The sequence below is a fragment of the Oncorhynchus nerka genome, linkage group LG19 (genome assembly GCF_034236695.1).
Source record: "Oncorhynchus nerka isolate Pitt River linkage group LG19, Oner_Uvic_2.0, whole genome shotgun sequence".
In the NCBI taxonomy this organism is placed as follows: domain Eukaryota; kingdom Metazoa; phylum Chordata; class Actinopteri; order Salmoniformes; family Salmonidae; genus Oncorhynchus; species Oncorhynchus nerka.
The window spans coordinates 1,555,640-1,578,331 of record NC_088414.1 but is presented as its reverse complement, the minus strand read 5'-3'; the positions used below and the strand labels follow the sequence as shown (position 1 = coordinate 1,578,331).

Below are 22,692 nucleotides of genomic sequence, written 5' to 3'. Positions count from 1 at the left end.
GTCGGACCTTCTTTTCAAAATGGTTGACGAAGTCATCTGCAGAGAGGAGGAGGGGGGGGAGGAGGATTCAAGAGGGAGGAGAAGGTGGCAAAGAGCTTCCTAGGGTTAGAGGCAGATGCTTGGAATTTAGAGTGGTAGAAAGTGGCTTTAGCAGCAGAGACAGAGGAGGAAAATGTAGAGAGGAGGGAGTGAAAGGATGCCAGGTCCGCAGGGAGGCGAGTTTTCCTCCATTTCCGCTCGGCTGCCCGGAGCCCTGTTCTGTGAGCTCGCAATGAGTCGTCGAGCCACGGAGCGGGAGGGGAGGACCGAGCCGGCCTGGAGGATAGGGGACATAGAGAGTCAAAGGATGCAGAAAGGGAGGAGAGGAGGGTTGTGGAGGCAGAATCAGGAGATAGGTTGGAGAAGGTTTGAGCAGAGGGAAGAGATGATAGGATGGAAGAGGAGAGAGTAGCGGGGAGAGAGAGCGAAGGTTGGGACGGCGCGATACCATCCGAGTAGGGGCAGTGTGGGAAGTGTTGGATGAGAGCGAGAGGGAAAAGGATACAAGGTAGTGGTCGGAGACTTGGAGGGGAGTTGCAATGAGGTTAGTGGAGGAACAGCATCTAGTAAAGATGAGGTCGAGCGTATTGCCTGCCTTGTGAGTAGGGGGGAAGGTGAGAGGGTGAGGTCAAAAGAGGAGAGGAGTGGAAAGAAGGAGGCAGAGAGGAATGAGTCAAAGGTAGACGTGGGGAGGTTAATGTCGCCCAGAACTGTGAGAGGTGAGCCGTCCTCAGGAAAGGAGCTTATCAAGGCATCAAGCTCATTGATGAACTCTCCGAGGGAACCTGGAGGGCGATAAATGATAAGGATGTTAAGCTTGAAAGGGCTAGTAACTGTGACAGCATGGAATTCAAAGGAGGCGATAGACAGATGGGTAAGGGGAGAAAGAGAGAATGACCACTTGGGAGAGATGAGGATCCCGGCCACCACCCCGCTGACCAGAAGCTCTCGGGGTGTGCGAGAGCACGTGGGCGGACGAAGAGAGAGCAGTAGGAGTTTGTTGTCTGTGGTGATCCATGTTTCCGTCAGAGCCAAGAAGTCGAGGGACTGGAGGGAGGCATAGGCTGAGATGAACTCTGCCTTGTTGGCCGCAGATCGGCAGTTCCAGAGGCTACCGGAGACCTGGAACTCCACGTGGGTCGTGCGCGCTGGGACCACCAGATTAGGTGGCCGCGGCCATGCGGTGTGGAGCGTTTGTATGGTCTGTGCAGAGAGGAGAGAACAGGGATAGACAGACACATAGTTGACAGGCTAGAGAAGAGGCTACGCTAATGCAGAGGAGATTGGAATGACAAGTGGACTACACGTCTCGAATGTTCAGAAAGTTAAGCTTACGTAGCAAGAATCTAATTGACTAAAATGATTAAAATGATACAGTACTGCTGGGGTAGGCTAGCTGCGTTGTTGACACTACCCTAGTCAAGTCGTACCGTTGAGTGTGAAGTTTCTACAATGCTGCTTTTCGGGAGCTAGCTGGCTAACTAGCAGTGTTGGTTACGTTACGTTGCGTTAGGAGAACGACAATAGCTGGCTAGCTAACCTAGAAAATCGCTCTAGACTACACAATTATCTTTGAAACAAAGACGGCTATGTAGCTAGCTATGTAGCTAGCTACGATCAAACAAATTACACCGTTGGGACTGTAAAGAAATGAAATGAAAATGTGATACTACCTGTGGAGCGAAGCGGAATGCGACCGGAATGCGAAAGTTCTATTCAGTAGACGTTGGCTGGCTGTTGGCTAGCTAGGAGTGTCTCCTACGTTAAGGACGACAAAATAGCTGGCTAGCTAACCTCGGTGAATTAAGATAATCACTCTAAGACTACACACTCTAAACTACACAATTATCTTGGATACGAAGACAGCAAAGACAACTATGTAGCTAGCTAATACTACACTAATCAAGTCGTTCAGTTGAGTGTGATAGTTACTACAGTGCTACGGTAGCCGGTGAACGTATGCTAGCTGGCTAGCTGCTAGGCAGATAGGAGGACGACGAAATACGATAATAACGCAATTATCACTCTAAGACTCTAAACTACACAATTATCTTGGATACGAAGACAGCAAAGACAACTATGTAGCTAGCTAACACTACACTAATCAAGTCGTTCAGTTGAGTGTGATAGTTACTACAGTGCTACGGTAGACGGTGAACGTGTTGGGCAGATAGGAGACGACGAAATACGATAATTACGCAATTATCTTTGATACAACGACGACTATGTAGCTAGCTAAGAAGAAATTGCTAAGATTAGACAAATCAGACCGTTGTACTATAATGAAATGTAATGAAATGTAATGAAAAAGTTATACAACCTGCAGACCGAAGCGCGGATGCGACCGGCTCGCTCCAACCCGGAAGCAGAACAACAACAAAATAGTATGTTATTTGTTTGTCATTTCCTCAGTGTCATTGTCAATGTCATTTCTTGTTTTTATAGCAAAATATTTCCACTGATTCCTGATTGTAGTTTACAGTCCTTGTATGTATTATGGGTTAGTTGGCTTTTAAAATGTACACACATTTTATTTACACCTGATAAGTATATATATTCAAATGTAATCAGAATAGTTCAGAGATAGTTCAAGAATGAATCAATCAATCAAATGAGAAATTAATATCATAATGTGCATAGACAAATATTCAATATGTTCTTATTCTAAACACTAAAACTCATGTTTATGTGCCCTAGACTTTATTTTTTGTTTTGAACAGAATTAAGATCAGAAAATAATTTGAAGATTAATATCCTCAATATTACAGACATTTTTAAGTCAGAAATAGTTTCACCCATGTTGTAGGCTTGTACTATTTGACAGGGCGCTTTAGCCCAGTGAGTCTCATGAGAGCATTCCGGTTTGGTAAAGTCCGTTTGAAATTTGAATAGCACAGAAGAACCGCCTCTGTCTGATAGGGCCTGATCATCTCAAATGGGTGGAGTTTGCATGTCAATCAATGGCGAACGCAGGTCTCTATTGGCGCAAGCCGTTGTGGGCAGACTCTTTGAAATATATATACTCCGGCAATGTGTGCCTAGCAAATGATTTCTTGCTCGCTTACAGAGGGAAGCGGACAGCCGTGTTCAATGTTTCACCACAGAGCTGACTTAGCCTTCGCCCCCAATAGAAATATCGTGACTTCCACTGAGAGAAAGTCGCTTTTCTGCGTCAGAGAGGAGCGGGAAACGACTAGATCACCGTCATGATCAACACGACGGAGTGTGCAGTGGATGCACAAAGTCTAATATCTATTTCCTTACGGAAGATTCACAACTCCAGGACGCAGAGAGGAGGCATCAAGCTGCACAAAAACCTCCTGGTGTCCTATGTGTTGAGGAACGCCAGGCAGGTCTACATGAACGAGAAGTACGCGGAGATTTACAGGATGCAGCAGTACGAGGAGGTGATGACCGTCTGCAACGAGATCCAGGAGTTAAACCCGCTGGATTTGGCCGAGGATTGTGAGGAGCAGAGGGGGGACTGCTGCGGCAACGGCGGGGTGAGCGAGCCGGCGAGTCTGTGTTGTGCTCTGCTGCCAGTGAGCCAACTAGTAGCAGTGCAGTCGGCGCATATGCAACCCCCCTCCGCATGCTCCGCGCCTCTCTCTCTCCAAAGCGACGAGGTCTGCAAGGAGACAGAGCCCTCGTTTTACCAGAGCTGTTGTGCGGAGGCTTACCCTGTATCGAATTGCGAGTTTTCCCCGGTGAACAACTTACACTGCAACAAAACGACGGTGCTCGATTTGGACACGCACGTAGTGACTACTGTGGAGAATGGGTACCTTCACCAGGACTGCTGCGCGTCTCTCCAACAGTGCTGCCAGGGCGCACAGAACTCAGGCAAGAAACGCAAGGTTGACTTTGAATATTATATATCCGATATTGAGGAGGTACCGGATTTTACGCCGTGTAAAAGAGCGAAATTTGAGGATTGTTCCTATGCAAATTCGGAACACTTGGACACTTCGAACATTTCCAATCTGATCTCGATCTTCGGTTCGGGGTTTTCGGGGCTGGTGAGCAGACAGGCGGACATAGAGCAAGCCTTAGCCTTGAACGGACAGTTCTGTAGCAAACAAGCCCTATCGAGTCTTGGGGCAATGACTAGAGCTATAGTAGCTTTTTGACTCCATGGTAAACTAGAATGAAACACTTTATGAAATTGTACAAAGTATAAATCAAATCGGCTTTATTTTTTGCAGGAAAGGGTATTTAAACATTGAACCGTTTGTTTGTTGACTTTTGTTTTCACAGGGAGGGAGAGAAAGGTTGTTGCCGCATGTGATGGGCAAGCTTTAATTTGAAACCTAAAATGTCTACATAACACATTTTACATAGTAGTTGTGAATTTTATCTAACGAAGTTGATTTCGTTGCCTTAAACCCAACGCATACTACTGGTAGCTATTGTTGCTAACATTGAAAGTGGTTGAATGTCTAGATCGCGGATTATGTTGTTGATCACTCCAGAACAGTTTTGAACACAATGTCTCGTTTTAAAGACACTACACAAGTAGTGTGACCGAATAGCAATCATATAATGTAGCCCCAGCTCAACCTAACTGGAAAAGTGTGGCCATGGAGGGCTTTACAAAATGCTTTTGTTATGCGTCGCAGTTTCATTCGGCAAAATAACTAACATAAAGCCTTGGCAGGCTATTTATTACACAAGCACGGTTGTGTTGTACTTGGGTATCATGCATCTATCTCTGGGTTGATATTTAAACCTTGTGTATAGAGACTCTTATTCTAAGCACATCAGTGGTAGGCTATGTTACATGGGAACTATGTGGTACATTCTCACCACATATAAATTGACAGGTGAAGGCGCAATGGTTCAGACTTAAATGTCCCTATCAAACTCCTGGGTGCATTAACTCTGAACCAGCTTGCTGTGTCTCCATTGATCTGCTAGTTGTACCCAACTTCCCACCTCACCTCTGATCAGAACCATGAACTCCCAGAGTGCATGTGTAATCTAATAAATCCAGGTAGTTTTTGACAGTTTTGTTTGTTGAGCTCCCCCCTCCCTCTTAACCTATAACAAAAAGTTATTGATCAAGCCTTCACAGTAATTCATGATGCCAACATGGCTTGGTTTTGTGAGTTTTTGTTTTATTTTCTTAAATCTTATTACCTTTTGTTCTAAAAAGGCAAGCTCCTGATTTAGCCATACATCCACACATTATAAGCACTATGTGTACTGAAAGCTGTTTCCAGACTTCCTCTTCATATTTTGTTTGTATTCTTGTATTTTTGTGCATATTAAATGGTATATCACCGGGTAAAACTGTTTAAGAAAATATTTGTTAAATTTATAATCTTAATAAAAAATTGAAAACAATCAACTCTCCTTGATTTATTGTTTGAGTGGCACATGCTGGTCAAATGTTATTTCCTATAAGGGAGAGAGGTAGGCCTATTTGGTAACCAGTGTTACAAAAGAAGAATGGACCCTTCATTCACTGATATGTTGCATAGGCCTACACCACATTATCTTCTCACGTCATTGTAGACCAGGAAGACCTTGTTATCAACACAAAGGTATCCATGAAATATATTGTGTGTTTTGGGATACTACATTTAATTTCAAGAAACTCATAGTATAGCCAACACTTTTGTATAGCTAGACCTTTTTGGACTATTATTTACAGCATTACTGTTATTGATGGGGCATCCTCGTTTAAATGTAAAAAAATATATATATAAAAAAAATAAGTAGCCTGCTATGAGTTGTTACGTTACAACTTGGTTGTTACAACCATGTGGAGTGCAATGCTGTAAGAACAATATCTAATAGTGTTTTTTAAACTGGTTTACTTGAAAAGGCAGTGGCTAATTTCTAGTCCCAAACTCGCATAGGACTGCCTGTATTGGTTAGTTTAGTGCACGCTCTAGCTGACTGGGACTCTGCGCGTGCACATTTTTGGCCCGACATTTTGCCCAAACTTGCAGTCGTGTTATCTCTGCTATATGCCACTTGGTGGTGTTCTTCGAAATCAATGAATGAAGGTATTAGAAAGCCTTTGTAGCGGCACCTCAGGCTGACCTCGGCTTCTCTGCTTCTCCCCCCTCCCCCCAACAGTCATCCACCCCGCTTCCCACCCCTCCTCCTGTCGCCCTCGTTTTTATTCCAACCAGAAACCTCTCGACTCCGCTCAATTTAACACACCGCAGTACGTCCAACACGTCAACGCAGCTATGGTTTAGCCTAACCTACTCTTTCAAGTCTCCGTTGCTGACACTGCTTGCCATTAGCCCTTGGGCATATTCATTTGGTATAGGTAGGTCGTAAATAGAAAGCTTAACTAACTCTGCGCGTCGGTTTTCTTAGATTAGACTATTATTTAGCATGATTGGACGAAACTACGACAAATAATGGAAGATCTACCATTTTTTAAATAGACTATAGGTTACAGTTAATTGAGATATTTTTGAATAACGGGTAATGGACATTTGATTGTGCTTTTTTATAATTTGGATTATTAGGTCGCTATAGACTGGTTTCATCTCCAGAAAGCGATGATGGAAAATAATTGTATATAATAAACCTTTAAAATGAGAGCGTTCTTCTCCTACTGTAACAAATTAGGGTTCGTTTAGTGGTGTAGAGCGAGCTCCTCCGCGTGGATTCCAAAGGAATAGCATCTATCTCAGATATAATTCTAAAGATTGGTGCTGTCAGAGAATGTGGTTTCACGTTACAATGACACAACTGCCCATAATATAATTTATTTGGATCCTCATTAGTCCAGTTGAGAGATTAAATTATTTTCCATTTTATGGTACAAGCATGAAACTTGGTACACTACTACTAGATACTTTAAGGAACATTTTAAAGATTGGAGGCAGTCTGGGAAGCCTGTCAGTCAACCAGGGCGGCCATTTGAATAAAATGGCTGCCATCCGGATTCCCTTCTGGAAGAAAATAGGGTAAAATCGTTCCAAACATTATCAAAATGACTTTTTAATGTTATCTACCCACTAAATGAACTCCACAGATAATATAGACAATAATTTGGATAGTAAAGTACTCTTAAGACCTTAGTAGGGGTCATGTTGAGGTTATTTTGACCACATTCCAGCAGCTACGTGAACAAATTGTGGACTTTATGATAGAGACACCAAATTTCACACACAGCGAAGGCATATTTAAATAAGTATTTTTGGCAATAGTGCGATCATAGATATTGTCCTTTATCTCTCTGGTTGCCATTTATATGCAAAGGATGTGGATCACGGACAGGTAGGTGAACTTTGTAAAAACATTTTTGTGCCAGGTGAACAGTAAAACACCACAACAATAAAATAAGGCACCTAGCTGGTAGATACGCAAATTAAACATTTAAGATTTATGTTATAATGGCTAGCTAGCATGTACAGCTGTGCTGGGAAGAAGTTGAGGTAAACAAATCTTTGTCTCTTGGCAGGTCACATGATCAGGCCATTAGATCACTTGGTCAGGCCAGCTGTGTGAACTTAACGCTACGCTGACAGAAGGCCGCTTTACCCTAGTGCATGGTCTAAAACCCCTCCACCCTCCCCATCCTTATTGGTGTCGTCTGCGTTGATGACCACAGCACTCCATGCATTTATAATAAGTAGGGGTGAATATAAGGTTATGCCGACCGCTCTGCTCAGCCTCCTCGCTTTAATTAGTCAGCAGCAAGCCGCACACATTTCAGGGGCCACTCTTTTCTGTGCACACCCCGACAGTGGTGAGACAAAAATTGATAACGAATTTGCGTGGAGAATTCAGATTAGCTGCAGAGTTTGGAAAAAGAGAGAGTGAATTAATGTTGAATGTTTACATTTAACTATAAACTTAGGAATAACTGGATGGACCTATCTGTAGGTCTATATATATCCTTGGTGTAGCCTGGCTGTATCAAAATCAAATCAAATTTGATTTGTACATGCACCAAATAAGACCTTACTGGGAAATGCTTACTTACAAACCAACAATGTAGCTCAAGAAATAGAGTGAAGAAAATATTTACGAAATAAACGAATGTAAAAAATAAAATAAAAAGTAACACAATAAAATAACATAACAATAATGAGGCTATATACAGGGGGTACCGGTACTGAGTCAATGTTAGTCGAGGTAATTTGAACTTGTATGTAGGGGTGAAGTAACTATGCATAGATAATAAACAGTGAGTAGCAGTAGTGTAAAAACAAATGTAAATAGTCTGGGTGGCTATTTTATTAATTGTTCAGCACTCTTGGGGGAAGAAGATATTAAGGAGCCATTTGGACCTAGACTTTGCTCCCCTGTACTGTTTGCCGCATGGTAGCAGAGAGAACAGTCAATGACTTGGGTTACAGGAGTCTTTGACCATTTTTGGGACATTCCTCTGACATCGCCTTGCAAATAGGTCCTGGATGGCAGGAAGCTTGGCCCCAATGATGTACTGGGCCGTACGACCTACTCACTGTAGCGGTTGGATACCGAGCAGTTGCCATACAAGGCTGTGATGCAACCGGTCGGGATGCTCTTGATGGTGCAGCTATAGAACTGTTTGAGGATCTGTGTTACCCATGTCAAATCTTTCAGCTTCCTGAGGGGAAAAAGGCATTGTCGTGCCCTCTTCACAACTTTCTTGGTGTGTTTGGAACATGATAGTTTGTTGGTGATGTGGACACCAAGGAACTTGAAACTCGACCCTCTCCACTACAGCCCCGTTGATGTGAATGGGGGTATGTTCGGCCATCCTTTTCCTGTAGTCCACGATCATCTCCTTTGTCTTGCTCACGTTGAGGGAGAGGTTGTTGTCCTGGCACCACACTGAATACACCCCCACAGCATTATTCTGCCACAACCATGCATCACTATAGGGATGGTCCCAGGTTTTCTCCAGATGTGACGCTTGGCATTCATGCCAAAGAGTTTAATCTTGGTTTCATCAGACCAGAGAATCTTGTTTCTCGTGACCTGAACCCTTTAGGTGCCTTTTGGCAAACTCCAAGTGGGCTCTCATATGCCTTTTACTGAGGAGTGGTTTCCGTCTGACCACTCTACCATAAAGGCCTGATTGGTGGAGTGCTGAAGAGATAGTTGTCCTGGATGGTTCTCCCATCTCCACAGAGGGACTCTGGATCTCTGTCAGAGTGAACATCAGATTCTTGGTCACCTCTCTGACCAAGACCCTTCTCCCCCTGATTGCTCAGTTTGTCTGGGTGGCCAGCTCTAAGTAGAATCTTGATGGTTCCAAACCTCTTCCATTCATTAATGATGGAGGCCACTGTGTTATTGGGTACCTTCAATGCTGCAGACATTTTTTGGTACCCTTACCCAGATCTGTGCCTTGACACAATTCTGTTTCGGAGCTCTACGGACAATTCCTTTGACCTCATGGCTTGGTTTTTGCTCTGACATGCACTGTCAACTGTGGGACCTTATAAAGACATGTGTGTGCCTTTATAAATCATGTCCAATCAATTGAATTTACCACAGGTGAACTCCAATCAACTTGTAGAAATATTTTGGGCATGATCAATTGAAACAGGAGGCACCTGAACTAAATTTAGTGTCTCATGGCAGAGTCTGAATACTTATGTAAATAAGGTATTTCAGTTTTTTATTATTAATACATTTGCAAAAAATGTACAAAAAAACTGTTTTTTTCTTAGATAATCGTACAAGCAATAATGACATTGACACATTATGCAACAAAACTGGAAAAAATTGTCCAACACATCAGTGGACACTCAAACCAAAAACAAAACAATCTTAGAATTGCTTAAGAATTAGTGTCTCAAATCATCCAATGCAGAGAAACACATGCAAATCATATTTATATTATACCCCATACTGGGACCTTGAGTCTTTGATTTTATTTAAAAAAAATATATTTTACCTTTATTTAACTAGGCAAGTCAGTTAAGAACAAATTCTTATTTTCAATGACGGCCTAGGAACAGTGGGTTAACTGCCTGTTCAGGGGCAGAACGACAGATATGTAACTTGTCAGCTCGGGGGTTTGATACAGAGAGGAGGGGGTAAGAGCTATACATTAGGCCACTCATAGCAAAGCGCAAGTGCTTGTCTATGCATCCAATGTTTATCTAAAACAAGGTGTCACGACTTCCGCCGAAGTCAGCACCTCTCCTTGTTCGGGCGGCGGTCGACGTCACCTGTCTTCTAGCCATCGCCCCTCCAACTTTCATTTTCCATTTGTTTTGTCTTGGATTTCCGCACACCTGGTTCACATTCGCTCATCTGATTAAATGTTTATTACCCTCTGTTCCTCCCATGTCTGTGTGTGGAATTGTTATTTTTGTTATGTGTGGTTTGCATCAGGCTGGTTTGCGTCTGGTATGTGTTTGCCCCGTGTGTTTTCTTTATTGTACCGTTGGTGCACTTTGGGAATTATCGCTGTTTTCCTTGGGCATGAATAAAGTGCGCCTGTTATCACCCATCTCTGCTCTCCTGCACCTGACGTACCTTCAACCAGTTGCGCACATCGTGACACAAGGCTCACCTATCCCTGTAGATCAGGGTCGTGTTCATTAGGGCATGCAATGGAAAACGGAAAACAAATATTACACAACGGAAAATGAAAATGAGCGTTTCTTATTCTTTTGAGTCCAGGTAGTTCGTCCCTCTTTGAGTCTGTTTTTTATCCATCTGGAAGCTAAGGAACACTACTCGATCAGCATTTTTACATTTACAGAAATAAATAGACACACTGGTAAAGGTGCACACGCTTTTAGTATTGCATTGAGTATGACTGACAGCTTTCAGTAATATACGCACTTGAACACACACAAACAAATAGTTTCTGGATGCTTCAGGGGAGAGAACAAAACCAAATCGAGTCACTGATTCTTGTTTTGGCATCATTAGCTTTGGGGTGTGTGTGTGTGCTAACATTGGGGATTAATTGGGGGGGGGTGGGCTGTGTGAGGGTGGAACATTCCTCCACAAGGATTGTTGGGAATTTGGTCTCTCCGTCACACACAGGGTTTCCTTCCATGGCCGTCAGGGCTTCACGGGTTGTGCTGAATGACAGGGAACTTCTCCAAGCACTAGAATGAGATGAGGAGAAAGAAAGGAGGTGGGTTACAATAATTAATAGAGATAAAAAGAAGATGAAATAAATCAGACAAATAAATATGGGGGATTAAAAAGAAAGAGGGAGATGGAGCCTCAAGAGGAGAGGGAGAAATACATCATGAGAACAGAGAGCAAGTGGTACAGTCTGCTCTTTACTCTAGCCCGGTTTTGGTTTTCCATACCAGCCGAAGCAATAGCTATGGACTGTAGGCCATTCAGAACCATTAACCATTCTATGGTTTGGTCTAGGTAAGATAACACAAGGGGAGACTAGTGTTAGCATGAACAAGTATGGCTTTAGCGACTGGAGATACCACAGGGTTGCTAGCATTGGTCGTTATCAGCTCACCTTTCATCTCCTCCACAGCTCAATTACCTCGGACTGTTACAATTTGGTCGTATTTACAATGTCTAAACATTGAGTATTGGATCTGCCTTTCGTGTAGCTACCTGGACTCCTTTACACCCAACGAGACATTTATATATATACTCTCAATGGATTGGATGTCTCAAAGGCATTGAAGTGGGAAGTTTTTCAGACTACATTTGTAGTGCGTTGGATCAATTGTTGTTTTAGTTTCGATTGTTTGCGAGACTTGAGTTTATCTTTTTACTTACAGATCGATACTTCAGTCGATAGATGTGCAAGCGCACATATCGATCTCATTAGATTAGCAATTCTGCATTACGCAAAGCGCAATTTTTACTTTCATGTCTATTCCCACAAAGGTGTGCGATGCATGACCAAAAGACATTCAAATAATCTGCAAATTACTCTTACTACATTTTATTTGCACAACCTAAGGTGCTCTCTTTAGCAGTAAATAATAACCAAGTGTGTATAGTGTACTTGATCGGTAGGCTAACCATGTGGTAGGCAAAAAAACATGAATCTTTCTCCTGTCAACGCTCTACTCTTTAAATGTTGGTGTGAAATTGTTTTTATTTGTATACACAACATCTGTAGTGGCCAAGAGTCAAATCATTCAATGTCTCCTTGTGCCTCCTTCCGTTGGAAATGACTTATTTCTGGAAGTTTGGTGGCTCAAAGTAATAAACGATGTGAATCCACAGCAATTGGCTAGGTGGGACTTTTCCCCAAAAACTCACAAAAGATTTAGATGTGTGGAGCCAAAATTATTGGTGCACAACCTTGGGTAACACTTTATTTTACAGTATTTACCTGGTATTTACGTCAATATTACATGGTAATGACATAACAATACACAATAAAAAAAACTATTTTGGTTCCTTTGTGGTTCATACAACAGGCACCGTGAGATAGGACACTGGTACCCAGTAACAGAGGTATCTAAACTATTTTGGTTTCTTTGTGGTTCATACAACAGGCACCGTGAGATAGGACACTGGTACCCAGTAACAGAGGTATCTAAACTATTTTGGTTTCTTTGTGGTTCATACAACAGGCACCGTGAGATAGGACACTGGTACCCAGTAACAGAGGTATCTAAACTATTTTGGTTTCTTTGTGGTTCATACAACAGGCACCGTGAGATAGGACACTGGTACCCAGTAACAGAGGTATCTAAACTATTTTGGTTTCTTTGTGGTTCATACAACAGGCACCGTGAGATAGGACACTGGTACCCAGTAACAGAGGTATCTAAAGTATTTTGGTTCCTTTGTGGTTCATACAACAGGCACCGTGAGATAGGACACTGGTACCCAGTAACAGAGGTATCTAAAGTAAGTATTTGTACAATCAGACTCGATTAAGTCTGTAAATTAACACACCAAAAAAACACCCACGCCAGTGTCAGGATAAACTTTTGAACAGAACATATTTTCTGGGAGTTTCATGTTTTATTGTTGAGCCCTGGCAGAGGTGAAGAGATTCCCTATGTGGGGCCAGGGGAGGGAGAGTGGAATGCGAGCCTCTGATGGCTGCTCCAGCCTGGGACAGATAGAGAGAGAGGGGGAGGATGGAGGAGGGGGGAGAGAGTTAGCAGACAGCTTGGCCCCTCAGCTCTGGGAGGACTTGCAGGCCAGCTCTCAAATACACAGGATGTGGGATCAGGCAGGAGAAGGGGGTGGGGCCAGCGCTGCACACACACAGTTCCGCACTCTCAGTTCCTTTCTCATTTAACCCTTGACTGCCTCTCTCTGACTTGTCAATATAATAATTAGCCTTCTCTCTTCATAACAAATTAGTATTTATAATAGCACCACAATATAGGACATGATTCAAATCTATAGTACCAGTCAAACGATTGGACACATCTACTCATTCCAGGGTTTTTCTTTATTTTTTTTAACAATTTTCTACGTTGTAGAATAATAGTGAAGACATGTGACATCACCTTGATGAAATTGTGTCACTATGGATTTGATACCACCTCATATGATGGTTACGGTCCTATCTTGTCAATATACATGTGTAAATGGTGCCCATTCTGAACCTGATTCTGTATACTGTGGTGTGCCACACGGCAGCTGCCTAAGATGTCTTATGTACTTGCTGTATACAGATGATCTCCCTCTGGGGCGCTCCGATGTTATGGCAACAATGTTTGCTGATGATACCACTGTCTAAGTAACAGGCAATTCTGCAGGGCAGCTTAAAGAGGCTCTTGAATCTGACATGAAATATTTCAAATTGGATAACCCAAACAAATTAGTGCTAAATACAACAAGAAAACCATGGAAATGCTAATATGTACAAAGAGGAGAGGGAAGAAACTACCCTCCTTACAGCTGACAGTTGGCAGGACACCCATAGAAGAGGTTTCAGGGAAGAAACTACCCTCCTTACAGCTGACAGTTGGCAGGACACCCATAGAAGAGGTTTCAGAGACGCAGCTGTGCTGCTAGACAACAGTCTCTCTTGGTATTCACACATTTCACAGCTTTGTAACAAAATCATCGGCACCTCCTGTACGCTCAGAAGGATATGCCAGAGCAAATCCTAAAACAAATTTAACAAGCTCTCATCCATAGTCAAATTAACTACTGCTCTGTCGTCTGGAATAATGCAAGTGTTGGTGACCTAACGAGACTGCAGATAGCACAAAATAAGGCAGCCAGAATGGTTCTATAATGTGGTTACGAGAGGTCCTCCATAGAATTACATAATAAACTCAAATGGCCGACAGTCAAGGAAATTATATAGAAAAGAATATGCTAATCCTATTTATTCAAATTCACCACTCTGAAAGACCAACCGCTATATATGATAAACTGGATATGGTTAAAGACACTCTCGTAACACACGGAACAGAACCAAGGACTATAGACCACCAAAGCCCAAATTAGAGCTGGGCCAAGAGCTTTTAGTTTCAGGGCAGTGAAGTCCTGGAACTCTTTGCCAGAAAGTTACAAAAACCTGCCAAATAGTTGTTTTAAGAGTTGAATACACAAAATGTCTTGAATGACTAGAGTGGGTCATGTAATATGTTATGTTGTATTTAAATTAATTTGTGCACATGAGGTAACTCATATGTATAGGTAATACTGTAGGAATGTGGATCTTTGTGCTTTTACTTATTTTTTTAAATATATTTATATTTTTATATTTTTTAATTAAGGGGTCATGGAAGACTAGCCCTAGGGCTAAAAGAGTTCCTAATAAAATGTTAAATCTTATAAAAATAATTTTTGGGGAAAGTAATGTATCTCTCATGGAATGTTACTGTTTGATGCTGTATCATAGAAATCGATTGGTGTTCAAATCAAATCAGTTCTCATTTGTCACATGCGCCAAGTACAACAGGTTTGGACCTTACAGTAAAAATGCTTACTTACAAGCCCTTAACCACCAGTGCAGTTTTAAGAAATATGTGTTAAGTAAAAAAATAAGTTTACACAAATAAAAAATAATACCAAATAGTCAGAGCAGCAGTAACATAACAATAGTCAGAGCAGCAGTAACATAACAATAGTTAGAGCAGCAGTAACATAACAATAGTTAGAGCAGCAGTAACATAACAATAGTTAGAGCAGCAGTAACATAACAATAGTTAGAGCAGCAGTAACATAACAATAGTTAGAGCAGCAGTAACATAACAATAGTTAGAGCAGCAGTAACATAACAATAGTTAGAGCAGCAGTAACATAACAATAGTTAGAGCAGCAGTAACATAACAATAGTTAGAGCAGCAGTAACATAACAATAGTTAGAGCAGCAGTAACATAACAACAGCGAGGCTATATACAGGGGGTACCAGTACAGAGTCAATGTGGAGGCTATATACAGGGGGTACCAGTACAGAGTCAATGTGGAGACTATATACAGGGGGGTACCAGTACAGAGTCAATGTGGAGGCTATATACAGGGGGTACCAGTACAGAGTCAATGTGGAGGCTATATACAGGGGGTACCGGTACAGAGTCAATGTAGAGGCTATATACAGGGGGTACCAGTACAGAGTCAATGTGGAGGCTATATACAGGGGGGTACCGGTACAGAGTCAATGTGGAGGCTATATACAGGGGGGTACCGGTACAGAGTCAATGTGGAGGCTGTATACAGGGGGGTACCGGTACAGAGTCAATGTGGAGGCTGTATACAGGGGGGTACCGGTACAGAGTCAATGTGGAGGCTATATACAGGGGGTACCGGTACAGAGTCAATGTGGAGGCTATATACAGGGGGTACCGGTACAGAGTCAATGTGGAGGCTATATACAGGGGGTACCGGTACAGAGTCAATGTGAAGGCTATATACAGGGGGTACCGGTACAGAGTCAATGTGAAGGCTATATACAGGGGGGTACCAGTATAGAGTCAATGTGAAGGCTATCTACAGGGGGTACCAGTATAGAGTCAATGTGGAGGCTATATACAGGGGGGTACCAGTACAGAGTCAATGTGGAGGCTATATACAGGGGGTACCGGTACAGAGTCAATGTGGAGACTATATACAGGGGGTACCAGTATAGAGTCAATGTGGAGACTATATACAGGGGGTACCGGTACAGAGTCAATGTGGAGGCTATATACAGGGGGTACCAGTATAGAGTCAATGTGGAGGCTATATACAGGGGTACCGGTACAGAGTCAATGTGGAGGCTATATACAGGGGTACCGGTACAGAGTCAATGTGGAGGCTATATACAGGGGTACCAGTACAGAGTCAATGTGGAGGCTATATACAGGAGGTACCAGTACAGAGTCAATGTGGAGACTATATACAGGGGGTACCAGTACAGAGTCAATGTGGAGGCTATATACAGGGGGTACCAGTACAGAGTCAATGTGGAGGCTATATACAGGGGGTACCGGTACAGAGTCAATGTAGAGGCTATATACAGGGGGTACCAGTACAGAGTCAATGTGGAGGCTATATACAGGGGGTACCGGTACAGAGTCAATGTGGAGGCTATATACAGGGGGTACCGGTACAGAGTCAATGTGGAGGCTGTATACAGGGGGTACCGGTACAGAGTCAATGTGGAGGCTGTATACAGGGGGTACCGGTACAGAGTCAATGTGGAGGCTATATACAGGGGGTACCGGTACAGAGTCAATGTGGAGGCTATATACAGGGGGTACCGGTACAGAGTCAATGTGGAGGCTATATACAGGGGGTACCGGTACAGAGTCAATGTGAAGGCTATATACAGGGGGTACCGGTACAGAGTCAATGTGAAGGCTATATACAGGGGGGTACCAGTATAGAGTCAATGTGAAGGCTATCTACAGGGGGTACCAGTATAGAGTCAATGTGGAGGCTATATACAGGGGGGTACCAGTATAGAGTCAATGTGGAGGCTATATACAGGGGGGTACCAGTACAGAGTCAATGTGGAGGCTATATACAGGGGGTACCGGTACAGAGTCAATGTGGAGACTATATACAGGGGGTACCAGTATAGAGTCAATGTGGAGACTATATACAGGGGGTACCGGTACAGAGTCAATGTGGAGGCTATATACAGGGGGTACCAGTATAGAGTCAATGTGGAGGCTATATACAGGGGGTACCAGTACAGAGTCAATGTGGAGGCTATATACAGGGGGTACCGGTACAGAGTCAATGTGGAGGCTATATACAGGGGGTACCGGTACAGAGTCAATGTGGAGGCTTTATACAGGGGGGTACCGGTACAGAGTCAATGTGGAGGCTATATACAGGGGGGTACCAGTACAGAGTCAATGTGGAGGCTATATACAGGGGTCACCGGTACAGAGTCAATGTGGAGGCTATATACAGGGGGTACCGGTACAGAGTCAATGTGGAGACTATATACAGGGGGTACCAGTACAGAGTCAATGTGGAGGCTATATACAGGGGGTACCGGTACAGAGTCAATGTGGAGGCTATATACAGGGGGTACCGGTACAGAGTCAATGTGGAGGCTATATACAGGGGGTACTGGTACAGAGTCAATGTGGAGGCTATATACAGGGTGTACCGGTACAGAGTCAATGTGGAGGCTATATACAGGGGGTACCGGTACAGAGTCAATGTGAAGGCTATATACAGAGTGTACCGGTACAGAGTCAATGTGGAGGCTATATACAGGGGGGTACCGGTACAGAGTCAATGTGGAGGCTATATACAGGGGGGTACCAGTATAGAGTCAATGTGGAGACTATATACAGGGGGTACCGGTACAGAGTCAATGTGGAGGCTATATACAGGGGGTACCAGTATAGAGTCAATGTGGAGGCTATATACAGGGGGTACCGGTACAGAGTCAATGTGGAGGCTATATACAGGGGGTACCGGTACAGAGTCAATGTGGAGGCTTTATACAGGGGGGTACCGGTACAGAGTCAATGTGGAGGCTATATACAAGGGGGTACCAGTACAGAGTCAATGTGGAGGCTATATACAGGGGGTACCAGTATAGAGTCAATGTGGAGGCTATATACAGGGGGTACCGGTACAGAGTCAATGTGGAGGCTATATACAGGGGGTACCAGTACAGAGTCAATGTGAAGGCTATATACAGGGGGTACCGGTACAGAGTCAATGTGAAGGCTATATACAGGGGGTACCGGTACAGAGTCAATGTGAAGGCTATATACAGGGGGTACCGGTACAGAGTCAATGTGGAGGCTATATACAGGGGGTACCGGTACAGAGTCAATGTGGAGGCTATATACAGGGGGCACCGGTACAGAGTCAATGTGGAGGCTATATACAGGGGGTACCAGTACAGAGTCAATGTGGAGGCTATATACAGGGGGTACAGGTACAGAGTCAATGTGGAGGCTATATACAGGGGGGTACCGGTACAGAGTCAATGTGGAGACTATATACAGGGGGTACCAGTACAGAGTCAATGTGGAGGCTATATACAGGGGGTACCGGTACAGAGTCAATGTGGAGGCTATATACAGGGGGTACCGGTACAGAGTCAATGTGGAGGCTATATACAGGGGGTACCGGTACAGAGTCAATGTGGAGGCTATCTACAGGGTACCAGTACAGAGTCAATGTGGAGGGTATATACAGGGGGTACCAGTACAGAGTCAATGTGGAGGCTATATACAGGGGGTACCGGTACAGAGTCAATGTGAAGGCTATATACAGGGGGGTACCGGTACAGAGTCAATGTGGAGGCTATATACAGGGGGTACCGGTACAGAGTCAATGTGGAGGCTATATACAGGGGGCACCGGTACAGAGTCAATGTGGAGGCTATATACAGGGGTACCAGTACAGAGTCAATGTGGAGGCTATATACAGGGGTACAGGTACAGAGTCAATGTGGAGGCTATATACAGGGGGGTACCGGTACAGAGTCAATGTGGAGACTATATACAGGGGGGTACCAGTACAGAGTCAATGTGGAGGCTATATACAGGGGGGTACCGGTACAGAGTCAATGTGGAGGCTATATACAGGGGGTACCGGTACGGAGTCAATGTGGAGGCTATATACAGGGGTACCGGTGCAGAGTCAATGTGGAGGCTATATACAGGGGGTACCGGTACAGAGTCAATGTGGAGGCTATATACAGGGGTACCAGTACAGAGTCAATGTGGAGGCTATATACAGGGGGTACAGGTACAGAGTCAATGTGGAGGCTATATACAGGGGTACCGGTACAGAGTCAATGTGGAGACTATATACAGGGGGTACCAGTACAGAGTCAATGTGGAGGCTATATACAGGGGGTACCGGTACAGAGTCAATGTGGAGGCTATATACAGGGGGTACCGGTACAGAGTCAATGTGGAGGCTATATACAGGGGGTACCGGTACAGAGTCAATGTGGAGGCTATCTACAGGGTACCAGTACAGAGTCAATGTGGAGGGTATATACAGGGGGTACCAGTACAGAGTCAATGTGGAGGCTATATACAGGGGGTACCGGTACAGAGTCAATGTGGAGGCTATATACAGGGGGTACCGGTACGGAGTCAATGTGGAGGCTATATACAGGGGGTACCGGTACGGAGTCAATGTGGAGGCTATATACAGGGGGTACCGGTACAGAGTCAATGTGGAGGCTATATACAGGGGGTACCGGTACAGAGTCAATGTGGAGACTATATACAGGGGGTACCGGTACAGAGTCAATGTGGAGGCTATATACAGGGGGGTACCAGTACAGAGTCAATGTGGAGGCTATATACAGGGGGTACCGGTACAGAGTCAATGTGGAGGCTATATACAGGGGGTACCGGTACAGAGTCAATGTGGAGGCTATATACAGGGGGTACCGGTACAGAGTCAATGTGGAGGCTATATACAGGGTGTACCGGTACAGAGTCAATGTGGAGGCTATATACAGGGGTACCGGTACAGAGTCAATGTGAAGGCTATATACAGGGGTACCGGTACAGAGTCAATGTGGAGGCTATATACAGGGGGTACCGGTACAGAGTCAATGTGAAGGCTATATACAGGGGTACCAGTACAGAGTCAATGTGGAGGCTATATACAGGGGGTACCGGTACAGAGTCAATGTGAAGGCTATATACAGGGGGTACCAGTACAGAGTCAATGTGGAGGCTATATACAGGGGGTACCGGTACAGAGTCAATGTGAAGGCTATATACAGGGGGTACCAGTACAGAGTCAATGTGGAGGCTATATACAGGGGTACCGGTACAGAGTCAATGTGAAGGCTATATACAGGGGTACCAGTACAGAGTCAATGTGGAGGCTATATACAGGGGGTACCGGTACAGAGTCAATGTGAAGGCTATATACAGGGGTACCAGTACAGAGTCAATGTGAAGGCTATATACAGGGGGTACCGGTACAGAGTCAATGTGGAGGCTATATACAGGGGTACCAGTACAGAGTCAATGTGGAGGCTATATACAGGGGTACCAGTACAGAGTCAATGTGGAGGCTATATACAGGGGTACCAGTACAGAGTCAATGTGGAGGCTATATACAGGGGGTACCGGTACAGAGTCAATGTGGAGGCTATATACAGGGGTACCAGTACAGAGTCAATGTGGAGGCTATATACAGGGGTACCGGTACAGAGTCAATGTGGAGGCTATATACAGGGGGTACCGGTACAGAGTCAATGTGGAGGCTATATACAGGGGGTACCGGTACAGAGTCAATGTGGAGGCTATATACAGGGGTACCGGTACAGAGTCAATGTGGAGGCTATATACAGGGGGTACCGGTACAGAGTCAATGTGGAGGCTATATACAGGGGTACCGGTACAGAGTCAATGTGGAGGCTATATACAGGGTCACCGGTACAGAGTCAATGTGGAGGCTATATACAGGGGGTACCAGTACAGAGTCAATGTGGAGGCTATATACAGGGGGTACCAGTACAGAGTCAATGTGGAGGCTATATACAGGGGGTACCAGTACAGAGTCAATGTGGAGGCTATATACAGGGGGTACCGGTACAGAGTCAATGTGGAGGCTATATACAGGGGGTACCAGTACAGAGTCAATGTGGAGGCTATATACAGGGGGTACCAGTACAGAGTCAATGTGGAGGCTATATACAGGGGGTACCAGTACAGAGTCAATGTGGAGGCTATATACAGGGGGTACCAGTACAGAGTCAATGTGCAGGGGCACATGTTAGTCAAGGTAATTGAGGTAATATGTACATGTAGGTAGAGTTAAAGTGACTATGCATAGATAATAACCAGAGAGTAGTAGCAGCGTAAAAGAGGGGGAGAGGAATGAAAATAGCCCGGGTAGCCATTTGACTAGCTGTTTCAGGAGTCTTATGGCTTGAGGGTAGAATCTGTTATGAAGCCGCTCCGGTAGCGCTTGCCGTGTGGTAGCAGAGAGAACAGTCTATGCTTAGGGTGGCTGGAGTCTTTGACCATTTTTAGGTTCTTCCTCTGACACTGCCTGGTATAGAGGCCCTCGATGGCAGGAAGCTTGGCCCCAGTGATGTACTGGGCAGTACGCACTACCCTCTGTAGTGCCTTTGGTCAGAGGTTGAGCAGTTGCCATACCAGGCAGTGATGCAATCAGTCATGATGCTCTCGATGGTGCAGCTGTTGAACTTTTTGAGGATCTGAGGACCCACGGCAAATCTTTTCAGTCTCCTGAGAGGGAATAGGTTTTGTTGTGCCCTCTTCACGACTGTCTAGGTGTGTTTGGAACGTGATAGTTTGTTGGTGACGTGGACACTAAGGAGCTTGAAGCTCTCAATCTGCTCCACTACAGCCCCGTCGATGAGAATGGGAGTGTGCTCGGTCCTCCTTTTCCTGTAGTAACAATCATCTCTTATGTTGTCGGCAAACTTAATGATGGTGTTGGAGTCATGGGTGAACAGGGAGTACAGAAGGGGACTGAACACGAACCCCTGAGGGCCCCCATGTTGAGGATCAGCAAGGCAGATGTGTTGTTACCTACTCTTACCACCTGGGGACGGCCCTTCAGGAAGTCCAGGATCCAGTTGCAGAGGGAGGTGTTGATCTGTTGGGGCGGTATGCAAATTGTAGTTGGTCTAGGGTTTCTGGGATTATGGTGTTGATGTGAGCCATGACCACACTTTCAAAGCACTTCATGGCTACAGACGTGAGTGCTACGGGTCGGGAGTCATTTAGGCAGGTTACCTTAGTGTTCTTGGTTACAGGGACTGCTTGAAACATGTTGATATTAAATTCTCAGTCAGAGACAGGTTGAAAATGTCAGTGAATACACTTGTTAGGTCAGCACGTGGTCGGAGTTCACGTCCTGGTAATCCGTATGAATGTTGACCTGTTTAAAGGTCTTACTCACATCGGCTATGGAGAGCATGATCACACAGTCATCCGGAACAGCTGATGCTCTCATGCATGCTTCAGTGTTGCTTGCCTCGAAGCGAGCATAAAGTTATTTAGCTTCCATGTTAAAATGTCATCATCTTACAAAGTGCACCTTAAGAGTGTTTTCACTCTGTGGGTGTGTGTAGTCTTAGCTCTGCCTTGTACATTCAGATCAGGCTCTGGTTGACTTTGGAACAGTGACGGCCAGTGGGTTAACTGCTTTGTTCAGAACAACAGACTTATGTACCTTGTCAGCTCAGGGATTCGATCTTGCAACCTTTCTGGTTACTAGTCCAACGATCTAACCACTAGGCTACGCTACCTCCCCAACATTCGGTTTTGGAACAGTTGGAGACAGCACTGATGTTCCACAGCTGATTGGAGTGCTCAGCATATGGACCCATTTTCATCTGGAAAGAGAGATAA

The 22,692-nt window shown here is 44.5% G+C and overlaps 1 protein-coding gene and 1 long non-coding RNA gene across 2 annotated transcripts in view; one reads left to right on the top strand and one right to left on the bottom strand.

Annotated features, from left to right (window-relative positions):
• Positions 1-3,100: 3,100 nt before the first annotated feature.
• On the top strand, positions 3,101-5,385 carry LOC115146973 (immediate early response gene 5-like protein). Its single transcript, XM_029688968.2, has one exon. The coding sequence runs from the start codon at positions 3,246-3,248 to the stop codon at positions 4,167-4,169; it is 924 nt and encodes a 307-aa protein (XP_029544828.1). The 5' UTR covers positions 3,101-3,245; the 3' UTR covers positions 4,170-5,385.
• A 5,354-nt stretch (positions 5,386-10,739) lies between these two features.
• The window catches only part of LOC115146974 (uncharacterized), a 30,530-nt gene continuing 18,577 nt past the window's right edge, over positions 10,740-22,692 (bottom strand). Inside the window, exon 3 of the long non-coding RNA XR_003866242.2 lies at positions 10,740-11,075. This is a non-coding gene — a long non-coding RNA (uncharacterized LOC115146974). The remainder of the gene's footprint in view (positions 11,076-22,692) is intronic.